The sequence below is a fragment of the Lytechinus pictus genome, chromosome 6, assembly GCF_037042905.1.
Source record: "Lytechinus pictus isolate F3 Inbred chromosome 6, Lp3.0, whole genome shotgun sequence".
NCBI lineage: Eukaryota > Metazoa > Echinodermata > Echinoidea > Temnopleuroida > Toxopneustidae > Lytechinus > Lytechinus pictus.
Window position 1 is genome coordinate 8429498 of NC_087250.1, and position 20199 is coordinate 8449696.

Consider the following 20199-nt stretch of genomic DNA (forward strand, 5'->3'; position numbering starts at 1 on the left):
ATATATAATTCATATTCATTGAATGATTTGATGCTAGAAGTATCAGTCAACCTTTGTTTTTATTCCAGGAGATGCCAGACAGTAAGTTTTTAAACAATTAAAGATAGAAATGCAGTCCTTCAAAGAGGCTGTTCTCACTACGTTCCTAAAACCAGTTTACTGGAAACTAGTTTAGTGGAAACTAGTTTAACGCGTAGTGAGAACGGTCAAAGCGGTCTTGGAAGCGATCTTCCAAACCAGTTTGGAAAACCACCTCGCGATGTAGATTTCAAGATCGCTTTGCCTCGTTAAAGTGGTTTTAGCGAAGTGAGGACAAAACCGTTCTTCGGGAAGCGATCTTCGCACATTTTGAGCGCGCTACTCCACACGACAGGTGTAGAATGCCTATGCTGCGGTTTCAAATTTCGCGCGAAACGTGTCACCCCACTGAGAGCGTTTCCATACCAACAAGAGCGCTTTACGTGAAGTGATTTTGAAAACCACTTTCGTGTGATCAAGTGGAAACGCTAGCAAAGCGATCTTCCATAGTGGTTTCCTGAATCGGTTTCCAGTAAACTAGTTTTAGAAAGCGTAATGAGAACGGCCTCAAAGACGAAAAAGGGACAGCTGAATCAACATAGGCCTAGATCAAAACTCTTGAGAGAAAAAGAAATCCCCTGAAATGGAAATTCGGCAGAGAATATGAAGTGTGGGTTTTACTCTTTTTTTAATCACCTGTATGGACTTGCTTGTGTGTTTTGAGACTACAGTATATGATTGACTAAATGCCCTTCCACATTGATCGCAAACAAACAATTTCTCACGTGGATGGATTTGTTTATGCGCAGTGAGCTGTTGTATTTGATTATGCCTAACCACATTGATCACGTACATAGGGCTTTTCACCTATAAGTATGTGTTTGTGTTTTGAGACGAGATTCTTAATTAAATGCTTTACCACATTGATCACAAACACAGGGCTTCTCACCTGTATGGATTTGTTTATGTACTGTGAGATTGGATTTTTCATTAACCCTATCTATGCTGGGGGGGGGGGGCCTCGGAGGCCCCCCCCCCCTCAACGAATCGCGCAATATTTTCGCCGCGCAAATTTTTTTGACCGCGCCGCTCACTGACTTTTTACTTTCAAGTCTTGTGCAACTTTTCAGACCAATTTTGCGTAACCCGGGTACGTGGTTCCGAAATTATGTAACATGATGTAAGTGCATGTAAGGCCAAAAATTGCTCAAAAACATGGTTTTGTGTACAAAGTCAATGCAAATTGTGTTTTCAACCAAAATTCATAAATGCATGATTATTTTAGTTTTGCTGGTCTAAATGTATTTATTTTATGCTTTTTGTGATCTCAGAAGAGTCCCCAACAAATTGCATTGAAAAAACAGTGAAAATCAAAAGGTCTAAAAACAAAGAAATACATAAGAAATTGCAAAGAACAAAATTATACATAAGAAAACAATTTGATATTGCAATTTTTTCATGTACACTTGCTAAGAACACCACAAAGAGTTTTTATACCAAAAATTAGTACATTTGAAGCTTTATTTAGGGAGTTAGAGGAAAAAGTATGATTTCGCATACTAATTACGCATAAATTAACATAATCACTTAATAACGATTCGCATGAAATAAGTTACTATACAATTTTGTAGATTATGTCCTGGGCAACCTGCGTGCCAATTTTCGACGCGATCCCGCGGCCGAGATCTCAAAGGGGGGGGGGGGCCTCCCAGCCCCCCCCCCCCCCGGCCATATGAACTCCCAAAATACCCCGGCCTAGATAGGGTTAAATGCCGTACCACATTGATCACATAGATAGGGCTTCTCACCTGTATGGATACGTTTGTGTACTGTAAGATTTGACTATTCATAACATGCCTTACCATATTGATCACATATGAAGGGCTTTTTACCTGTATGAGTTTGTTTATGTGCAGTGAGCTGTTGTATTTGATTGAATGCCTCACCACATAGATTACATACATAGGGCGTTTCACCTGTGTGTATGCGTTTATGTGTTTTAAGATGAGATTTATGATTAAATTCTTTACCACACTGATCACATACATGGGGCTTCTCACCAGTATGGACTCGTTTATGTCTTCTGAGGCTACTTTTTCGACTAAACACCATACCACATTGATCACATACAAAGGGTTTCTCACCTGTATGGATTCGTTTATGTCTAGTGAGATCTCGTATTTGACTAAAAGCCTTCCCACATTGATCACATACACAGGGCTTCTCACCTGTATGGATGCGTTCATGTGTTTTAACATGAGATTTAAGCTTAAATGCCTTACCACATTGATCACAATGATAGGGCTTCTCACCTGTATGGATACTTTTGTGTACTATGAGATTGTTTTTTCCTTTAAATGCCTTACCACAATGATCACATACATAGGGCTTTTCACCAGTATGGACTCTTTTATGTATTGTAAGAGTACATTCATGATTAAATGCCTTACCACATTGATCACAAAGATAGGGCTTCTCACCTGTATGGAACCGTTTGTGTGTTCTCAATGAACTTCCATCAGTAAATGCCTTACCACACTGATCACACTCATAGGGCTTCTCACCAGTATGGACTCGTTTATGTCTTCTGAGGGTACCTTTTCGACTAAACACCTTACCACATTGATCACATACAAAGGGTTTCTCACCTGTATGGATTCGTTTATGATTTGTGAGATCATTAGATTGATTAAATGCATGACCACATTGATCACATACATAGGGCTTCTCACCTGCATGGATGCGTTTATGTGTTTTGAGACAAGATTCTTGATTAAATGCCTTACCACACTGATCACACTCAAAGGGCTTCTCACCAGCATGGACTCGTTTATGGGTTGTGAGGCTACCTTTTTGATTAAACATCCTACCACATTGAACACATACAAAGGGTTTCTCACCTGTATGGATTCGCATGTGTGTTCTCAATGAACTTCTAACACTGAATGCCTTACCACACTGATCACAAACATAGGGCTTCTCACCTGTATGGACTCGTTTATGTCTCGTGAGATCTCGTATTTGACTAAAAGCCTTCCCACATTGATCACATACATAGGGCTTCTCACCTGTATGGATGCGTTCATGTGTTTTAACATGAGATTTAAGCTTAAATGCCTTACCACATTGATCACAATGATAGGGCTTCTCACATGTATGGATACTTTTGTGTACTATGAGATTATTTTTTTCTTTAAATGCCATACCACAATGATCACATACAAAGGGCCTCTCACCAGTATGGACTCTTTTATGTAATGTAAGATTATATTCATGATTAAATTCCTTACCACACTGATCACATACATAGGGCTTCTCACCTGTATGGATACGTTTGTGCACTATGAGATTGATTTTTTCATAAAACGCCTTACCATATTGATCGCATACAGAGAGATTCTCACAAGTATGGAGTCTTTTATGTATTGTAAGAGTATAGTTACGATTAAATGCCTTGCCACACTGATCACAAACATATGGCTTCTCACCTGTATGGATCTGCTTGTGTCTTCTCAGTGTACTTCTATCACTTAATGCCTTACCACACAGATCACACTCAAAGGGCTTCTCACCTGTATGAGTTAGTTTATGGATTGTGAGGCTACCTTTTTGACTAAACATCCTACCACATTGAACACATACAAACGGTTTCTCATCTGTATGGATTCGTTTATGTGTTTTAAGATGTGATTCAAGTATCATACTTTCCCAATTTCTTGTTTTCAAAATTCCCTTTTCACCATGAGTAAAATCATTAATTTCACACATAGATTTTCGTATTTCTCCTTCAACAAACTGTAGAATGCTTTCCTTTGACGCATATGATGGCAAGACAACACCATTAAGCCCATGTTTGTACTTGAGATGCCTTGCTAAGATGAGAGGAATAGCATAGACTGATCCACAATACTCGCATCTGTAGATTCCAGAATCTATCAAGAAAAAACAATATTACATATTCATCAATAATTTTAATGATTTATTGAGGTGACAGGTGCCCTATTACGTTCATCTATCATCAAAACTAAAATCCACCGCTATAACACGGGAACCCAAGTATCTCAGGCAACCCCTATTTTGTTTTCCTCATTTAATCAGTGGTCAGCACCTTGCAGCTTCCCATGAGAGATTATTTATTTCAGCCGTACTCCTCATTTTCTTACATCAGAGTTTAAACTTTAAACAAGTGGAATGCCTCTGGCCGTCTCACCTGCATCACGCGATTCAATATAGCAGCAGTGCTGATTTTGAAAACTACTATAACTCGCACAAGATGTTCAGTGATACTTGGTTACTCTTATTTCCACGTTTTATGAACTAGACCAATACACTTATAGAGATATGATGGCAATTCAACAAATACCCCCAACGTGGCCAAAGTTCTTTGACCTTACATGACCTTTGACCTTGATCATGTGACCTGAAACTTGCACAGGATGTTCAGTAATACTTGATTACTATTATGTCTAAGTTTCATGAATCAGATCCATAAACTTTCAAAGTTATGATGGTAATTCAACAGATACCCCCAATTCGGCCAAAGTTCATTGACCCTAAATGACCTTTGACCTTGATCATGTGACCTGAAACTTGCACAGGATGTTCAGTAATACTTGATTACTATTATGTCTAAGTTTCATGAATCAGATCCATAAACTTTCAAAGTTATGATGGTAATTCAACAGATACCCCCAATTCGGCCAAAGTTCATTGACCCTAAATGACCTTTGACCTTAGTCATGTGACGTGAAACTCATGCAGGATGTTCAGTGATACTTGATTAACCTTATGTATAAGTTTCATGAACTAGGTCCATATATTTTCTAAGTTATGATGACATTTCAAAAACTTAACCTTAGGTTAAGATTTTGATGTAGATTCCCCCAACATGGTCTAAGTTCATTGACCCTAAATGACCTTTGACCTTGGTCATGTGACATGAAACTCAGGCAGGATGTTCAGTAATACTTGATTAACCTTATGGCCAAGTTTCATGAACTAGGTCCATATACTTTCTAAGTTATGCTGTCATTTCAAAAACTTAACCTCAGGTTAAGATTTGGTGTTGACGCCGCCGCCGCCGTCGCCGTCGCCGCCGCCGCCGCCGTCGCCGCCGCCGCCGCCATCGCCGCCGCCGTCGGAAAAGCGGCGCCTATAGTCTCACTCTGCTATGCAGGTGAGACAAAAAAGGACAGGAAAAGATAGGAAATTATACTTCTTTAAAAATAATTCCATGTCCAAAAGTCATGAAGACCAAAATGAAAGTCTGAACGACGCAAAATTACACAGAATTCGCGATGTAAAAAATTTTAACTGAAAACTGGCCCTACAAGTTGCAAAGTGCTGGACACATGGGGAGCTAGCTGTGCTTTTTCTCTCTAGCTCTCTCTCCCCCTCTCAAGGAGGAAGATTACAGTGTGCCCCTATTTACTTTATCTCAGTTGTGTCCAAAAGTGGTTTCAAGTATAAATGCTAGGTTTTCACCATGCTATATTACTGTGCTCAAAGGACTAGGTGTGTATATTACAAAGGGCAAGAATAACACACACAAGGGATCCTTGGAACATGGGAACGCTACATGAAAGGACTTGTCAGACATTTTATCCTACAAGTACAAGTACTGTTTTATCTGACAGTTACTATGGTAACAGTTCCTCTTAGCAAATCATAATCAAGGAAAGTTGTCAGACCTAAGAACTTGTCCGACGAAAATGTTGATGAAATCGCTCCTCAGATCTAACATTCCACATTTCACAACATATTAAAATAAAACATTTGCCAAAGCTGTTGTCATCTGAACCATCGTATCACACATGACGGTGAAAACCCATTTTAGAGAAAATCAGCTTCAAAGTTTACTATAATTTCTACCCTTTGTTCCCAGCCTTACAACATAATCCTTGAAAAAAAATACATGATTGGAAAGACCAAGACAATCACTTGACATTTGTAACTTCATTTTTATGTAAAACCAAGAATCAGAGAAAATATCGCAAAAGAGCTAAATACTTATAATTTTGGTTTGAGCCGTTTATATTTTCTTTGTACAAGACATAGGAAATGCGACAACCTTGACTGTGAATTCAATGCACGTCATCAGTCAAAACATTGTATCACTCTTTCACCTGCAAAGTCAATGACGGTTTGGCTTACCAAGTATTTGCATATTAAGTGAGCGCAGCTGTTGTTTAATTTGCTTTGCTACTGTACTCGTTTCCAATAGGACTTACACAGTTTATCAACAATTTGTAAGGCATCGCTGTGAAAATCCAAACATATCTAAGGAAAATAAAATAAATTGCTGCCTAGAAATTTTATCACATAAAGAACAGATCTTTTACTTTCAATTTCTGCAAAAATCTCAAAATCAATTTATTTTACCATAATCGACTGATACAACGGTTCGGATGAGTGCCAACGATGTGATCTTACTCCTCAGTTTTCCAGACCCAAATATTACTGTAGCATTCTAGTTTTCAAGAGCCAAATTAGGACACGGACTAAATCATCAAGCCCCTTTAGTCATAAGCAAATTCCATTTTTCAGGGTATGGTTTAAGGCGACACACACTAACCCTTTTCATATATGGATTGGAATTGGGTTGGAGTCTGGCTGCCTCCTGAAGCTTCTTCTGCCTTCTGATCACATGACAGAATAATGAGATCACCTGACTTGCTCCTCTGATCACCTGATGATATTGGATTGGTTTGTGTCTGGGTAACTTCAGCATAGTTCTTCCATCCCAGATTATTGATTTTCCCTTCCGCATTGTGATTAGCCTCACATATTTCTGCCTTCTGGTCACACGATGGAGAGACGAGATCACCTGATTTGGTCCTCTGATCACCTGATAATATCGGATTGGTTTGTGTCTGGGTAATTTCATCATAGTTCTTCCATTCAAGATCAGTAATTTTCCCTTCTGCATCGTGATTAGCCTCACCTAGCAGATTGCCATCATCATCAAACTCGGTCTCTACTTTTATAGTGAACTAAATGTAAAAAACAAAGAATTACAAAAAAATCGAGTTACTAAACATTCCAAAAATAAAACCAAACATTTTGACATGTCAGATGATGCAACAAAAAAACATGCTAAGAAGAAAAATAAGAAAAAAATTATCATAGAAATTTTTGATTTTTATTTAAGCATATGCCAGAACTTGGCCCAGGACATCGTTTCATAAAGCTTTTCTTAAGCTAAGAGCGACTTTAAGAACGACTGGTGAACCATCGCCAATTCAATATACCATTTACCACAAGAAAGGATCACCAGTCATTCTTAAAGTTGCTCTTAATTTACGAACAGCTTTATGAAACACCCACCTGGATTAAAAAATGTATGATCTTGTAATCATTGGCAGCGAAGCATGTACTAATGTGTCCTAGTGAGCTCAGAGACATGCAAATATTTTCTTGCATACTCGTACTTACTGTATTCAAATTCTCTTTTTGTAACTCATTCTTCTCTGTATGACATGTATTTCCCTGTTGATTATGAATGTCAGAAGACCCTAAAGAAGAAAAGAGATGGATAACTATTTACCGGCAAATATATATAGATAGAGAATGATTACCATGCATAAGTAATTACTGACGCATGGCTAGCCATGCATCTGGTAATTACTTATGCATAGCAAATTTACCGGATGCATGGCTAGCAATGCATCGCTAATTACTTATGAATGGTTGTAAAAAAAAATTATTCTCCAGAAAATTCAGTCATTTTATAAAACAAATGATACACAGATTATTGTACATTAATCAATGCCACCGCCATTGCTGATGTAATATACATACTCACTCGACATCAATTTTTTGTTACAGTAATCATCTGGAATCATCACGTTCAAACAATGAACCAAGTTCAATTCCAATCAATCAGCAAAACATTTATTCTGACTCTGGACAATTGTGAATATTTGTGATACATCATAAAACACTTGACAAATTAGGCCTTTATACCTGAAAGACGAGACAATTGAAAATCACCTCAAAATTTAGTGCTTAACTTTCACAAAGGTGATATTATTTTCATTTTTCAAAGGACACAAAAACAATTTACCTTTGCATAAATTGCCCCCAAAACATTATCTGTCAATAGAGCAAATCACAATTTCAGTGTAACATTCTGTTGATTTTATATTGCTAGGTTACATGTAGAAACATGGTAAATTCACAAACCTCTTTTTTCTGTCCCCTTATCCTCACTTTCCTCAATTATCTCTTTATGAATTCCTTGCTGACGCTGCATGAACATTGGTGGGTTGACCTGTACCCCTGTGTATAAAAAACAAAAATTGCTTTTTCAATGTTGGTATGAAACACCAATATTGACAAAAAACAAATTAATTGACATTATTCAAACAAAATTCCCATGAAATGATAGCAAAAATCTACAAGCAGGGTGTTCTGTCATAGAGCTGTTTGTAAGTTAAGATTGAGTTTAAGGACGTTCCATGTCATTTTCACCAAACTTTGCACATATATACTTTAGAACCTTAATATTCGAAATATGCAAAAATTAACATGGGTCCATGTGCTTGATTTTTTGCTATAGAACTTCAAAGTTCACCCAAATTGATGTTCTTATGAATTGCGCATTCAAAAGAATTTGGCATTTTTAGACCGCCCAAGATTACTACAATGAGTTTAAACCTGTATTACTCAGTCAAAATACATGAAAAAGTCATCAAATTTCGCAAGAGAGTTAATAATTGTATCGTTAGAATGGAGAATATATTTATAGTGCTATTTGTTTGCAATTTTAAGTTTAACAGCACTGTCAGTAATTAAAAATGGCGTAAAAGATAACAAAATCCCAATAAAAAAAAATGTGAAATTTCAGTAACAAACTACAAAAGTACAATAAATGCTGCACTTTATTCAAAATCCATGTCATTTTCACCAAAATTTGTAGAGTTGTAGACGAAGGTATACCGAAGAGGTGCAAACATTAAAAAATAGGGCTTCATGTGCTTGTTTTTAAACTATCATTATTTTTATTAGAGCAAATGTGCTTTTTAAAACACCAAAAATGCGCCGAATGCTTTGCATCTATGTGAAGAAAAAATCAAAACCACTCTACCATTTATTCAAACTCAGGGTAATATTCGTGATTCTTGGCAGCACTGCAGAGTAAAGTATTTTGAAATTTTGAGAATCTTTTTTTGAATGGTCCATGGAATAATTCCATTGTTTAGCTTCATGAAATAATGCATCTGATCTGCAGTTAAAGTGCAGAAGATGAGAAAAATCAGCACATACCCGCAGCTAATTAATCACCTGTTCATCCATTGTGATGTCAGCGCGCAGAGTGTAAACTATGCGCAGATCATAATGCGCACAAACATAAATGTGGAACGTCCTTAAAGGACAAGTCCACCCCAATAAAACATTGGAATAAAATATAAAGAGAAGAATCCAATGAGCATACCAATGAAAATTTCATCGAAATCGGATGTAAAATAAGAAATTTATGATATTTTAATTTTCACTTAATTTTACAAAACAGTCATATGCACATCCTGGTAGGCATGCAAATGAGGAAACTGATGATGTCATCCACTTACTTTTTCTTTTGCATTTTATTACAGCATGAAATATTCTAATTTTCTCCTCATTGCCAAGTGAAACAATTAATTCCTCCCTGAACATGTGGAATTAGTATTGTTTAATACTATATGGTTCAGTCAAGTTGGCCCTTATTGTCATATCTGTAAAAAATTACATATTGTATAATTCAAACAATAAAAAACAAAAGAAATAGTAAGGGACATTATAGACTGTCTCATTTGCATGTAACTGAGTTACGTGCATATAACTGTTTTGTGAAAAATAAGCGAAAGTTGTAAATGTTATAACTTTCTTAATTTTCATCCGATCTTTATGAAATCTTCAGCATTATGCTAGTTTGATTTTTCTCTATTTATTCAGTATACATTTCACTGGGGTGGACTCGACCTTTAAGAACGACTAGTAATTATTTCTTGTGGTAAATGCTATTCACCATTGTTTAGCACGTAATAAAGGATCACCATTTTCCTTTAAAGTCACTCTTAAATCACGGACAGCTTTATGAAACACCCACCTGGTTATAATGCTGCTGATCTAGCCAATCTCACTTTCAAAATAGGTCTAGGAATGATCAAGTTCCAGGGACTCTATTCAATTGGAAATATTGATATTGTAGGTATTGTACTTAAATTTTACTTGGCTTGTAGAAATATTAACAAATCATGTTCAGATCACATCTAAGTATTTTAGTTTATCAATTCAAATTTAAGCAAACCATTGTGATGTCATGAAGTTTGAGCCAAGAACCCTGCCATGATTGTATCCATCTGTGTGCTGTATGTATGACTGCGTGTATCATAACTAATATTGCACACAAGCCAAACTTAAGTCTGGTAGGCGACTGACTTTAGATTTAAGAAAAATACTTAGCCAAAAATACAGTTGAATACCAAAGATGGTTAAGTTTTACTCGAACAAAAATGCTGAGTAAAATACTTAATATTCTGGCCTAAGAATCAAATTGAATACCAGCCTAGGTCTTGAATTATCCTAAGGAACCAAATTTCAATGGTTAAATTTTTTTGTCCAATGAATAGAGAAAAGTTCTTCTGACAAATTACTGCACCTACCAACTTGTATCATCATCTCATAGTTTTCCTTGACATTCTGGATACAAATCCTCTCATAATCACTGATATCTTCCCATTCATTGGCTGTGAAGTAAACCTGCACATCTGAATATTCATCTGTCTTTGGCAGAGGCATGGTGATTTGACTTTACACGTTTGCAAACTGAATGCACCAAGATAACTCCGTACCTAGGATAAGATGTAGACAGAAACTGTGAGAAAGTTTTAGAAAAAAAAGTAGAACGCCTCTGGCAGTCTCTCCTCCATTATGGAATTTGATGCACAGCAGTGCTGATTTTGAAAACAGCTCTTGAATAATTATTCAAAAAAGAAATCATGCATGATGAAAAAATACTCTGTCCATTGACCTAAAATGACCTTCGACCATGATCATGTGACCTAAGATGTGTGCAAAACAACAATTCATACTTGATTAGTAATCAATGATTACCCTTGTGTCGATGTTTCATCGGGGGGGGGGGGGGGCAGTCTAATGTATTCCTGTACACATACATGTATGTGACCAAATTATTTCCATACACGGCCCCCTAAATGAGTTTTCTCTGTGTGCAGTATAACACCCTTTCACAGACACTGGCTTCATTTACACATTTTGGCCCCTAAACAAGTTGTCGCCAGAATATGACCCATAAGTTTCGTCTTCTTGCCAACAATAAGCCTAAAAAGACTAAACTATATTCATGGGTATTGCACCCCCCCCCCTAGTGCAGTTAGGGTTAAAATACCACAAAGGAATACAATGCTAAGTTGCTAACACTTGAAATAAGTGTCAATCCAAAATTCATCAGGTAATAATCTAAAAAGTCCTGGGGAAAAGGCTTGGAGGAAAAAAAAAACCCTAAACACATTTGTCTAGTCTTTAAAAAAAAAAAGCTTTGGACAAAAAAAACATAGATCTAGACTATCCTAAATACGTTTGACCCCCTGATTGACCAGTCTTTCAAAACCAACTTTTTTTTTAAATCGGTGTTTTAGATACCGTATAGTATTGTTTCCAATACTTGTGAAGAGTAGGGTTTCACACGTCAATACTTATTAAGGGGTGCATTATCAGAATATGGAAAATGTGTTTAGTGTGCTTTTTGAGATCTCAAGGTCGCGCATGGTATCCCACTCGTCAATGGAAGTGCCCCCCCCCCCCCCCCCGGGCATTAGATCTTGGAATATCTATTAAACTAGAATAGACTGGGCACTTGACAAGCACAACTAGTACAATGGCAGTCTGTACTTTACCAGAAGAATTGGCTATTTACCTTAGTCTTAATTTGTCTAAATTAAAAATAGAGATTGAAAAATGACGGTTTTCTTTAAATTTTACTTTCCACCAATAGAGGGCCTACAAAAAATATGCCCCAAAGAGAGCTGCATACCGCAAGCCATGCCACTTGCCATCGGCCACTGCCACTTGCCAGGCACGGCCTTAGGCCTAAGTCAGAGAGCTCTGCCCCGCTTTGCGGGCCGGAGCCCAGGACTCGTCCGTGTAATACTAGGCAGACATGGGTACTCTCCGAAATGGGGTAGAATGGGGTCGCAATAGCACTCCAAACAAAAGGGGAACAAATGAATTATGCACTTAGGTCTACCTCAATAAATATGAGTCTATTGTGACACAGAATCCTGACACATCGAGGGACACTAGCGTACCTACGGGGGGAAGTCTGCCCCCCCCCTGACGAGTCACAACTCATGCAAAGGACGTATCCCTGCCCCCCCCACAAGCTTTTTTTTTTTGCTTGTCAGTTTTTTTCTGGTACGAAATCCTTTATTTGTGATTGAAGACCTTTTTTTTTTTTGCTTGTCAAATTTTTTGGCGGACGGTTTTGCCAACCCCCCCCCCCCCCCCCCCCCCCCCGTGGAAAATGCCAGGTACGCTACTGTCGAGGGACATACTGAAACTGGAGTCCTGGACATGGACCCTAAAAAAAATGGGAAAAGTTAGACCTCCATGTGGCATGTCACATGTCGCGTTCGTTCTCAAGTTCAAGTTTATTCAAAACAAGAGAGATATTACAGTTTATTAACCAAAAAAAATGAGAAGTATACATGATAGGTTTGGGACCCCAAAGAAGCAGAGCTTGTGAGAGGGGCCCCTTATAATAGAACATTACAGCAAGAATGAGATGAAAAATATATGACAATTGATAATCTAGAGAGTAAATAAGAAAAATACACGAAAATCCACACACACATACACACATATAATACATATGGTTCAATATTCAATTTAAGATATTTTGTAATTTTTCAAATACGGTAGGCCTAGATATTTTCGACATGAATTTTAAATATGGGCAGTGTTGGACTGGATCTATTCTAAAGCTTTGTGGTAACTTATTCCATTCTTAAATTAAACTATCACAAAAGAATTCAAAGCAGTATTGGTTCTTGCAAGTGGTTGGTGGATAAGATTTTTCTGCCGTGTATTGTACAAATGGACATTCGAGTTAACAACAAATGCATCTTTTAAAATTAAATTGGTGATTGACAAACCATTTAGAGCCAACATGAAGTTCCTCACACATAAATAATTCGCTGCCATATCGCATGCCATATGCGCGGGCGCACGAGGTACCGGGTCCAATCCAAGCTCGGACCCTACGTGCGCATGCGATGTTTTGAAATTGGCAGCGAATTATTTGTACGTTTGAGGAACTTCATGTTGGCTCTAAATCACCAATTTTGAGACTGATAGAACTTGCACCATTCATTATATGTTTGGCACATGCACTTTAACCTTGTGACACACACTTCCCCAAGTTCTGCAAGAATCTTCAGGATTGAAGGAAGCAGACTAACTTTACACAGAAATTCAGAAGAAGAAAAAAGTGAAACTTTAATCATTAGTTTATGTAAAGTAAGAATATTATTAGGCCCTACTGTCTATGTGCCACACAACCTCTTGTTGACATGTCCCACTAGAAATCCAGCATGTGGGACCAGAGCCAGGCAGAGGACATACAGATGCAGGGAGACTCAAAATTCAGCTTCAAAATATCCTTTTTGATGTCAAAAATATCCCACCAAAATCAAGAATCTGGATTGTAACAATCTAATTAACAGAATGATAGCAACAAAAACTCAAAGAACCAGAAGGATCAAAGAGATTTAAATGGATTTTCAGACACAGAAGTAACCTCCATTCTTGCCCCACTCTCTATTCTAGTTAGGAAGCCTTTCGAGAAACAGGTTTAGTAAGATTGGAACTATCACCGTGGTTGGTGGATAAAGATATGACTATGGCAGGCCTCTCGATTAACTTTAATTTTTGGAAGTCAGCCGGGCACCCTGGACTGAACTTTAGGTGGTCAAATGGCAGTTTAGGTGGTCATCACATGCATATTTAAAATAATGTATCATGACAAATTGTAAAGTATCAACTCTGTCCATGTTTCTCTTTCTCTCTGTCCATGTTTTTCTCTCTCTCTCTCTGTGTAACTGTCTCTCTCTGTCCCTGTCCCTTTCTCTCTGTCACTCTCTCTAAGGTAAACTCTGAGTCTCTGTGCTTAATTTGTTTTCTTTTAATGCATGATATCCTGTACTCATAGTTTGGATATCATATTAGTATTTTAATTTTGCATTGTGTAATTACCGGTATGTAATTATTTATGATGTTTATGTAATGTTATATTTTTGATTTGTAAAAGATTCCACAATTCAGCCTCTGGCTGCGAAAGAATTTATAGCAACTTTTTATGAAATGGGCCCCAGAAGTATACATTACAGAAAGAGAGGGAACAAAACCACAAGTGGCTTGGATGAGGCAAAACATAAACAAGTGATCATGTCGTTTAGGCCTGGGACGAATGTCATTTTTACCATTCGATTATTTCCTGAAAAAACAATCGAATGATTTGATTGTTCGTCGGGAATCACGTCTTCTAAAATCGCAAAAGCTGACCTAGTTATTAGTGACCGAAAATCTACAACTCTCCATGCCACACTTATACAACTGGACCTCACTGCATTGAACATCAAGGGTCTGTTTCTCACAAATGAAAGTATGACTATTTATTCCCCCTTTGATTTCTTTGACTATGTCAAAATATATTACATGAAATAACTTTCAGTTTATTGTTTCAATTTAAAAAATTTCCTGAATCAATGCTTTTATGCACCCCCGCATATGAATGAATCAGTCCAGATCATTGTTCACAGCTCAGTCCAAAGTCCATTTACGTCTTTTTTTGTCTCCAATTCACAGTAAACAATTCATTCACGCCGTATTCTTGTGACAGAGACACTTTTTTGGGGGGAAAATTCATCCCTTGCCTACGTGCCATACCCAAGCTTGTTGGACTGCCCACGATGCTACACACTGTATTTAAAAAAAAAAGTAATTGCAAAATATTATTCAATTAAAAAATCAAAATTCCTAAGTTCCAAATTTCATTTTTTGATAATCTGAACCTATAACTGGGTCTATATTTGGAGACTAGTCGAGAAATGGAATGAATAGGCGAAGGGTACGTGTTGGAGCGTTATTTTTAGGCCTCTGGGGAAAATTGGTGTGCCTGTGTATGGGGGAGGGGGTAGTACAGATTGCTTTGCTTTGTTTTGAAACATGATTCCAACCCCTTTCTCCTCCCCCTCCCCCTCTCTCTCTCACACACCCACACACGCACACAGATGGGGAGGGGTTGATTTTTTTTTCTCTGAAGTCATGACCTTTTCTGATAATGGTCACACGCACGCTTGAAAGCAACTCCCATCAGTGGAGCGCTGGCCAATCACAGATCAGCAATTAGCTGTTCTGTGTGTGTTCTATTTTAAGACGCACATGTACACTGTGTATCGAGGGGAAGGCCGGATGGGTTAAAATTCATTCGGTGCTCTTTGAAGTTGGTGTTTAACAGTGAAAACAATACAGTCATTGTTCATTTTTTTGACAAATTGCCTCTGTATCATTTTCAAACCTGTATCAAGTATTTCAATGCAATTGTTACAATTGCATGAGAGAGGTTTCATTCGTTTTAGACCTACTCATTTTCGGTTTTCTACATTTATTTTTTCTGGTGGTCAGCCCGGGCACTATTATCCGACTTTTAGGGTGCCCGACGGAGCTTTAGGCGGTCAATTGCCCCCGTACCGCCACCAATTTCGAGCCCTGTATGGGTGTGTTTATGCTTCCATTGCGAGGACAGAATCAGCGTTTTCAAACGTTGATTCAAAACGCCGATCGTAAACGTGGTTCTGGCATGTCTGGGAGTGCTGTTTATGCTTAACTTTTCAGAGGTGAAGTCACGATCTCCAGCTGGCTTCGCATCGTAATTTTCGTTGAGCAGGAAAGCGAGGTCAAATTGGGCGCGCCCTTTTCGAAAGTTTTTTTTTTTTAGTGTTGTTATGGGGAAGGTACGTCGACTATTATATAAACATCGAACAATTTTCGATATTTTAGACTTAGTCATTGCATGGAGCTTCTTGATATAGCCATATAATTAATATAATTTCCACCATGGTGAGGCTAATAGTAAGAAAAAATAAAGAATATTAAGTAGGCCCTATACAAAATAATAAAATATCTATTTGTTTATGCTACTGGGGCATCTGGCGGTGTCGATGTCTCCTCATTATAACTCATGTTCCAGGTTTTTTTTCTTCTGTAAATCCCTCAACGTACTTCATCGTGATGACAAATTGGAAGAGTAATACTAGTAATACTACTAGTGACTAGTACTACACATGCAAAACAAGGGAGATGAGAGGTAATTCCGTGGAGGTAACATGCGACCATGCCCATGGAGCAATGCGACTGTATTTGCCCGCGGATTTTCATCTCACCGGAAGCATGTACCAAATGACGTCATTTAAACACCTTTACGATCGTGGTTCTGTTTATACTTCCCCAGAAAGCCTGATTCTGGTCAAACGAAGTTTACAAACGCACCTTTTTGTGAGTTTACGATCGGCGTTTTGAAACAGCGTTTAAATGAAAGTAAGCATGGATGCAACCGTGTTTTGGACTAATCACGTTTGGAAACGCTGATTCTGGCCAGAAAAGTGGAAGCATAAACACGGCCTAACTTGTCCAGGTGTTGAGATACGGGCCCCTGGGGCTGGGCTCCCGCCCGCTGCGCGGGCGGGAGCTCGATCCCTGGGTTAATCATGATAATATAACACTGTCATTGACACACACGAGAAGAGAGGTGATTTATTTCAGGATAAGGCCATTAACTCACCAAAAACGATTCCCACGAATATTCTACAATGGAAGATTGCAAAAATCTGCGTTGATACTAAAGTAATGGGTTTCTTGTCGAACTGAGAAAAGTGGATATTGGAACGCCGTGTCGGACCGGTCGACCGCCAGCTTGCAATTTCAGATTTTTTTTCCTATTCGATTTGTATTGTTAAGCGTACTGTATAAGGAAAGTATGGAAAGCTATTGTGAGCGCAAACTTTTGGCCAATCGCGAGCGCAAGTGGTAACTGATCCCATTGCCTGTTGGATAAACCGGGGCGGGGGGGGGGGTACTCACGAAATAAGGCATACTGGGATGTGCCGCTGGAAATAATGGGTCGCTTTTTTTGAAGAAATCCCTAAACATGGGGTATGGTTTTATGCTGGAAAATCCCAGACATATGCCCCCAAATTTTAAATACTATAGCTGGCCTTGGGTCCATGGCCCCGGTCCATGGCCCCAACATGGCCTAGTTTATGGATCCATATTCTTCTCACATTTTGGATGATAACCCCTTTTTTTTGCTTGTCAAATTTTAAAAGATCCCTAATAGTGGGCACCTTTTATACCTGTTATAATAACAAATTTAAGGGACGCGCCATTAGATACCCACGCAGTGAGAAGGAAGGGGGGGGGGTGAAAGTTTGGGTTGAAGCAATTTTTTTCCTTTCATCTTTGAGCAAAGATTTTTTTCCTTACTTCATTGAGACAAGGTTTTTTTTTTTTGCACCTTTCAAATGTGGACCATTTTTTACTATGATGGTGAGTCAATTTTTTTTGGAGGGGGCTATCAGACCCCGAATATCTAATGGTGCGTCCCTAAAGCAATGTCAGAGATCATTAATTTTGATTGGTTGATAATAAACTCAGTTGTAAAAGAAGTATTTATTATCATAAGTCGATCTTTACGAAAAAGGGACCATCATTGATCAATGCAATCAAGTTTTTCATACATCTGGGCCAAGGGGGGGGGGGTGACCTGCTTTTCTAAGAAGGTTTTTTTTTTTCTTCTCAGTTAGGTTTGAGGAAAAAAATGTGAGAGAATAGGCCTACTGGCCGAACATTATTTTAAGCAAATGAATATAAAAATATGAAATAATAATGATTTTGAGTAATAAAATGAGAAAATGGGAGGGGGAAGAAGGGGCATTATCATGCAAATTATTTTATGAGGAGAGTAGGAATGGAGGAGCCGTAGCCGAGTGGCCGGTATATTAAGGCACGTGAAAGTCAGGGGTTCGATGCCAGCCAGGGCACGGCAACGGTGCAGCTCTATATAGTTATCCTACATTCAAATAAACGGAATTCTATATACATTAGTGGTAGTTATATGTGCACTTTATAATTTCTTAAATAATGGCATGCTTATAACTATTTATCACAAAATATTGCACATCTTTAGCAATTAATAACTTCGAATATTTATCAGATTTTAATGGAATTTTTGCTCATCACTCTAGGATATATTTAAAATTATTTTTAAAGGCCAGAGTATCCATTTAATCCCCTCATTTCATAAGCAACTTTTGCATGTTCCTAAGGGATGCATTTTTTTTTTGGTAAAATAACCATTGCTGGTCTTCTTTATTCATCAAACAAAATATATTCACAGTGCTAACATTTGCCTCCATTTCTGGAGGGAAATACATGGTTTTCTGGATTTCACATTTTCTTCTATCTGTAAACGATATCTTAATAGGTAAAACAAAATATTAAACAGCCTTTGAATCGTTATTTTCCTTTTGGATTCTTTTCCAGCGAAACATTTATAAATGGTGTATAAAGCATAATTCAAAATTATATATACATCATTTTTTTTTTGGATCTAAATGAAATTCCTGATAATAAATGACATGGCTGAAAATGAAAATTTGGAAAAATATATTTCTGTACATTTTCTTCAACTTTTTTCCAAGGGATGCATGGTTTATAGATTTTAGGGCCCCACACCTCTACCTAGCTTTGCGAATCTCAGTTTAAATTCACCTACATGCAGCAGAATGTTGAAAATTTTAATCAAAATCTGAAAGCAAATATCAAAGTTAATGAATTCTAAAGTATAGTGCATATTTCATGGAGACAGTTAAGTGCACGCCACCATACACTGGCGATTCCGGGTATATAGGGCGGTGCACATCCGGTCCGTGCCCCCCCCCCCCCGGCCCTCTTTCCATGAGCCTGAGGCGCAAGAAAATTTTGAGGGGAGTATGACATGCATGAGGGTCCTTTTTTTTGCTTATCAAGTTTCTCATTGTACACAAATACCCCCACCCCCTCCATGCAAAATCCTTGATCCACCCCGAGGGGAGGGGGTGGGGGAGGGCAGTGGCGTACCGTGGGTCACGGCATTGGGGGGGCACCAGCAAAAATTATGAGTCACTTATAGAGCGCGCGAAGCGCGCTCAGTTGCTAGGTATACTGACATAATAGGGACATTTAAAGGACAGTGTCATTAAACGGATATGTATCTCACTGATCACATAATGCGAGCGCGAAGCGCGAGCTGAAATTTTTGTATATATTGACCCCAAACGGACATTTTAAGGACTATGTTTTAGGAATGCATTAAGAGTATACATATCTCACCATAGTCATCTAATGCGAGTACAAAGCGCTTGCTGATATTGTTAGAATAATATACATCTAAACACATGAAGCACTTGTAGTCATTGTAATCATGATTAACATACGCATCTCACTAATCAAATATTGCGAGCGCGAAGCGCGAGCTGAAAATTTAGGAAAGTCAGACCTGAAGAGGGATATTTCAAGGCTTGTTTGTAGGAATTCACGTAGATCATACATAGTTCACTAACCAAATTATGCGAGCGCGAAGCGCGAGCTGAAATTTTTGTATATATTGACCCAAAAGAGGGATAAGGACTATTTATTTTTTTAAAGGGTTCCATTAAGAGTACAGATATCTCACCATAGTCATCTAATGCGAGTGCCAAGCGAATGCTGATTTTGTTAGAATTACATCTAAACACATGAATCACTTTTTGTAGTCATTGTTATCATGATTATCATACGCATCTCAGAAATCAAATATTGCGAGCGCGAAGCGCGAGCTGAAAATTTAGGAAATTCAGACCTGAAGAGGGGCATTCTAAGGCCTGCTTTTAGGAACTCACGAAGACCATGCGTATTTCACTAACCAAATGATGCGAGCGCGAAGCGCAAGCTGAAATTTTTTACATTCAGATCAGAAAAAGGGACATTTTAAGGACTGATTTTAGAAAATTCATGAAGAACAGACATATCTCACCAATCCACGAATGCGAACGTAAGTACGGACAGGAAATGGTTTATATTAAGACCTTAAAATCGGGCAAT

General features: G+C 38.1%; 1 protein-coding gene across 1 annotated transcript; it reads right to left on the minus strand.

Moving 5' to 3' along the window:
* Positions 1 to 1746: 1746 nt before the first annotated feature.
* Positions 1747 to 17002, minus strand: LOC129263849 (zinc finger protein 493-like). The gene is made up of 6 exons (XM_064100827.1): positions 16862 to 17002; positions 10665 to 10853; positions 8203 to 8298; positions 7453 to 7532; positions 6593 to 7010; positions 1747 to 3950 (listed from the first exon to the last, which is right to left on the minus strand). The coding sequence occupies exons 2-6, from the start codon at positions 10798 to 10800 to the stop codon at positions 1861 to 1863; spliced, it is 2820 nt and encodes a 939-aa protein (XP_063956897.1). The 5' UTR covers positions 10801 to 10853; positions 16862 to 17002; the 3' UTR covers positions 1747 to 1860.
* Between the last annotated feature and the right edge of the window lie 3197 nt (positions 17003 to 20199).

What these genes read in the sequence shown, in the direction of transcription:
- LOC129263849 (XM_064100827.1), bottom strand. Translation starts at nt 10,800, where the DNA reads ATGCCTCTGCCAAAGACAGATGAATATTCAGATGTGCAGGTTTACTTC. An exon ending in TAAGGGGACAGAAAAAAGAG is followed by an intron (nt 7,533 to 8,202) that starts GTTTGTGAATTT and finishes TTTCTTCTTTAG; the next exon opens with GGTCTTCTGACATTCATAAT. An exon ending in CCAATCCATATATGAAAAGG is followed by an intron (nt 3,951 to 6,592) that starts GTTAGTGTGTGT and finishes TTTTCTTGATAG; the next exon opens with ATTCTGGAATCTACAGATGC.